Here is a 4,554-nt window from a genome sequence, read left to right as displayed (position 1 = left end):
AGTGTGTGTGTGGGAGAGAGAGAGAGAGAGGAAGGGGTAAGGGAGGGAGGATTAAAAGCAGATGCCAAAAACTAATTGGTACACCAAGTAACAAACCTTTGCACATGGATGTTCCAATATGCTCGCAAGAAAATCAAGATATCTGTAAACCTGAAAGAGAGAACAGAAATAAATAAAAGATACAAGTGAAAAATAAAAATTTGGTAGTTGCAGACACAAGAACCTTGTAAGCATCAATCTCTGATGGAGAAGTCAAGTCAGAAAGATGATTGCGGATGCAGCATAAAATGGGCTGGAGAAGCAAAGAAGCATACTCAATCTTTTGGCAAGCAATTCGAATTATGAAAACCCGAAGCATGTCTTGAATGACCACCAATGCCTGCTCAAAAAAAATTCCGAAAGAAATTAAAAAGTAAGTTGAAGTCGCGCATAGAGGCACTTGTTTTTATTCAAAAATGGAAATTGTTACTTCAGAGGTACACTAAGAAGGAATACATACAGATATAGCATAATGTTCGATAATCTGTGCAATTTTATCAAGATGTGGTGTCAGTTGGTTAAGCAGTTTCTCACGGTGTGAAGTCTCCAGATACCAGTCAACCTGTTTCTCCTTCTGTGGCCCCAATAATGTCCCAACAGCCAATTTTCTTAGCGCACTTAACATGGGCATTCCATTTTTCCAAAGCCAGACACCTTCTTCAGGAAATAAATCATTCTTGCAATAAAATTAGAGGGAAAAACTAGTCAAACACTTGCATAAAAATGGACACTACTTGGAAAATAATTCACTTCAAAATGATCACTAAATAGAATTATTTCTCATCATTCAAACAATGCAATTAGAGATCCATGACAACTCCTGACAAGTAAATAGTGTCGAAAACACAACATTGATCATTGACTTTAAGATGGAAAAATATAAGCGTAATCTGAACCAAATACAAGTACTCGGACAGAAGTCAACATACATGACCCAAATGTGCAACTGTTCACACCTAGCAGAGCTGATAAGTAAACTAGAGATATGTTACTGATCCACAACTCAAGCAAGCCCTTGAACATCAGGCCCAATCATGGAATTGTTTAACATCACAAAATTGATTGGGTGAAGTGGTGTATAATGATAACTTTCTTACCAGAAGACACAGCAAACTGCAGGTTTCCTTTGGACCCAAGGCCAATAGTGAAGTAGCTTGAACATTTGCAAGAAGAGAGTGGAAAAGGCCAGGAGTCCAGCCATATAAGGGCCAACAAGTAAGTGCTGATACAACAAGATGGCAGAGAGCTCCAAAACCAAGTGCAGAATCAGGATAGGGAGATGATAAGTCTGCAGCACTTGCAGCTAGCTTTGGACTGCGAGCACCATGATTCAGTTGAAATATGCAGACAATGGAAGCACAAATATAGGCAAACATGAGAAAATGCCAAGTTACCTAACTTCTCTGTGCAGTCGCAAAAGGGCATTCATTAGTTTTGTATTCCTGTGCTGCTCTTTAGCTTCCTATGAACATGACAGAAAATCAACTCCATTAGCAAATACTTGAAAAGTCATTTAACTTAAACAAAATTAACTAAAAAAAAAGAGAAAAAAAAAAACCAACTACAAAACACAGATTTTGAATTAGACACTCCTTATATAGTCATATACTGTCACAGAACAATTTGCACTCTTTTTCGTCTCTTTGTGATCAGTAAAAAGTGTTCTAGAAAAATACATAAACCTACATGCCCCTAGCAGCTCTTAGGGCCCAATATTTTTCAATCACATTATGTCCAGGCAAAGAAATAGAAAGGGCAAAGCTGTATTATATCATAATATAAACCAACACACCAGGCAAACACCTAGACTTCTCCCAAGAATGTAGCTCAAGGTTGCTGTGCCATTCAGTTATACTCATCTCAAGTTAGCCCAGTTCAATAATTTCACAAATAGATTCGTACCCTAAATAAGTGTTCATCGTCATTCATCTGCATGTCTACTTCAAATAAAATTTCCTTTCAAAGAAGATCAAGGTGGAAAAGTAATAGATCTATCAAGAGAGTCATCACAAAAAGCAACTCACTTGTAATTTCTGCAAAAGATTGATCAGCAATACCAGAGAAGGTACCAAAAGATCAACCAAGCTCTGCTCACGATTACGTTCCAATAGCAAATCAGATGTAGAATTGCGTTCTGTACCCTCATCTACAAGGTAATCTGTTCAAGGCAACATTGAGTTCATGTCTCATATATAAAATTGAGGCTAATCACTAGAAATAAAAAAAAAATGAACAGAAGATTAAACCAGTTATATTCCCTTTTATAAGCTTTTAAATGGTTTTAAGATAAAACAAGAAATTTCTTCTAAGAAACCAAGAGGAGAGACTATAACAGCAGGAAGAAAAGGTGGATAATGCATCCTCCAAACATACTAATAAGAAATAGCTCTCCTAAAAGCTAAAGCAAGGCAACATAAAGAAGCCACAAAATACCCAGATCATACAAAATTTTATAAACTCTTACATACATATTTCGCTCATATAATAAACATACTGAAAACAAATTTAGTAACTAACCATAACTGTTTGATGACCTTTCAAGCATCAAGCTGCACTTGATCAGAATTGCATAAATAACTATGAGAGCACCTTCATCATACAGAGCAGCAGCAACAGTCTAAAAAAAGAACTGCAATGAGATAACTCACAAATTCATCATAGTATTATGGATGAAAAGTACAGTTACATACTGAGTTTTCTGACACAAAGGCCAGTATCCGAATGGCTGTTGTCATCTGTGTTATGGATGAGTCACGAAGAGGATTATCCTCAAAAGACTTATCAGAGATCAACTTTCCAAGATTATCCATAACATTTATGTCTGAACCACCCAATGCATCTCCAACAACTTGCTCAACATCTGTCAAATCAGCCACCAAAATGCTGGTGGAGGTTAAATGGGCATCTCCACCAGAAGCCAACACAGCAGAATATCGTAGAAGACCAATAGCCCCGTTTTTATGATAAACTACACCAGCATCAAACCACTCCAACAGTCTAGTTGGAGTATCTTTCCGATTGGAACCAGGGGAAGAAGAATGTAATGCTTTATGAAGTTCCATAGCATGTCCAATCCAAGAATCAAGGGAAGATGCAGTTGAATCAGTGACAATGACTTCAAAAATCTCCGCAGCCGAGTGAAAAATCGCAAGATTTATCGGAGAAGCTCCTGCAGACACAAAATCCCAACCAATCCATGCCCGTTATACAGGTACACAAGTAAAACCCCCAACAATTTAAAAATTAATTGCAAGAGTTCTGGACTACCACTAGCAACTGGCTCTGACTCCTTGACAGAATGCAAGGCTTCAATCAAGATTGAAATGGCCTAACCAAAAAAACAAATTTGAATATTAGTCTAAGGAAAAACTAAGATATCTATTCACTAAACTACTAAAGTTATCGCACAAAATTTTTTATATATAAAGATTCAACCTATGACATTTCATGGAATGGAGTTAAATTTCAACATCACTTGATATTATTGCATCTCCAACATTTAAATCAAGTATGCATGCTGCCTTAACACTTCTGATTTAGTGTCTATGCAATTTAAATGGAATTGGAACTACTTGCTGCAAGGCAAGTTGACATCACATATTTATCATACCTCAGGAAAATATCCCAGAACCAACAAAGCCTGGCGCCCACAATCTGACCTGTACATCACAAACAATAATGTATCAAAACCATAAACAGTGTATTTAAAGATAAAAGTTTTCTTAGCTAAAAAAGCCCTGCAGTTCCACCTGGAAAGGCCACAAAGCTCCCACAACACCCATAGAAACTCTTCAGGATGTGGAGTTGATATTAGCAAACGATCAATAGCATTAACCTGCAGGAAAGAGAAAATCTAGATAAATTAAATACTTGGATGTGAGGTTCAAATGAAACTTAAATCCAGATAAAACAGAAACCATGAACTCAAGTAAGGGAACTAACCACTCTCAAATGCGTCTCCACAATCACTCCAACTTCATGTGGACTGCAAACGAAACCCTTGGACAATAAAACAGAGGCATAACGTAGAGGAACACATTCTTCCCTATTCATACCACCCGCACCTCTTAAAGCATCAATTAGTGTAGTGCAAAGCTCGGGGTAATTTAAGAGAAAAATTAAACCTGGAAAAGAAACCAATATTTATTAAACCAATCTCACTTCCTGTGAAAAAAGTAAATTGGACTTCAAGAATTAAACCTGAGCGACACATAAGAAGTGAAAGAAGTATGGCCCCAATAGTTGATGCGATATCAACAAACGTATCCATGGCATCTACAGCTTCTGAACGCAATATGGGGGACGACAACAGTGCAGCTGACAAAGGAAGAAAGCCTCTCTCCTGCTTCCAAGAAGAAATTTTGAATATGATGAAACAGCTGGTAATTTGAAGATTAAAGCATCATACAAGCCAACAAAAAAAGCACTACTACAAGAGCTCATGAACCCCTCATGATATCAATAAGAATTGAGAGGGTTTTTTTTTTTTTTTTTTTGGGGGGGGGGGGGGGGGGG

General features: G+C 37.3%; 1 protein-coding gene across 1 annotated transcript in view; it reads right to left on the bottom strand.

The window, feature by feature from the left end:
- EMB2016 (mRNA methyltransferase EMB2016) overlaps nucleotides 1-4,554 on the bottom strand; it is a 17,423-nt gene that overhangs the window by 6,738 nt on the left and 6,131 nt on the right. Inside the window, exons 8-20 of the mRNA XM_011044280.1 lie at nucleotides 4,240-4,381; nucleotides 3,982-4,163; nucleotides 3,789-3,874; nucleotides 3,650-3,698; nucleotides 3,307-3,367; nucleotides 2,730-3,208; nucleotides 2,557-2,656; nucleotides 2,064-2,197; nucleotides 1,434-1,501; nucleotides 1,137-1,353; nucleotides 500-715; nucleotides 224-379; nucleotides 97-150 (exon numbers count right to left, since the gene is read on the bottom strand). Of these exons, the coding sequence (XP_011042582.1) occupies nucleotides 97-150; nucleotides 224-379; nucleotides 500-715; nucleotides 1,137-1,353; nucleotides 1,434-1,501; nucleotides 2,064-2,197; nucleotides 2,557-2,656; nucleotides 2,730-3,208; nucleotides 3,307-3,367; nucleotides 3,650-3,698; nucleotides 3,789-3,874; nucleotides 3,982-4,163; nucleotides 4,240-4,381 (1,944 nt within the window). The remainder of the gene's footprint in view (nucleotides 1-96; nucleotides 151-223; nucleotides 380-499; nucleotides 716-1,136; nucleotides 1,354-1,433; nucleotides 1,502-2,063; nucleotides 2,198-2,556; nucleotides 2,657-2,729; nucleotides 3,209-3,306; nucleotides 3,368-3,649; nucleotides 3,699-3,788; nucleotides 3,875-3,981; nucleotides 4,164-4,239; nucleotides 4,382-4,554) is intronic.

The sequence above is a fragment of the Populus euphratica genome, unplaced genomic scaffold (genome assembly GCF_000495115.2).
Source record: "Populus euphratica unplaced genomic scaffold, PopEup_1.0 scaffold74.1, whole genome shotgun sequence".
NCBI classification, from domain to species: Eukaryota; Viridiplantae; Streptophyta; class Magnoliopsida; order Malpighiales; family Salicaceae; genus Populus; species Populus euphratica.
This window is presented reverse-complemented; position numbering and strand designations above follow the sequence as displayed.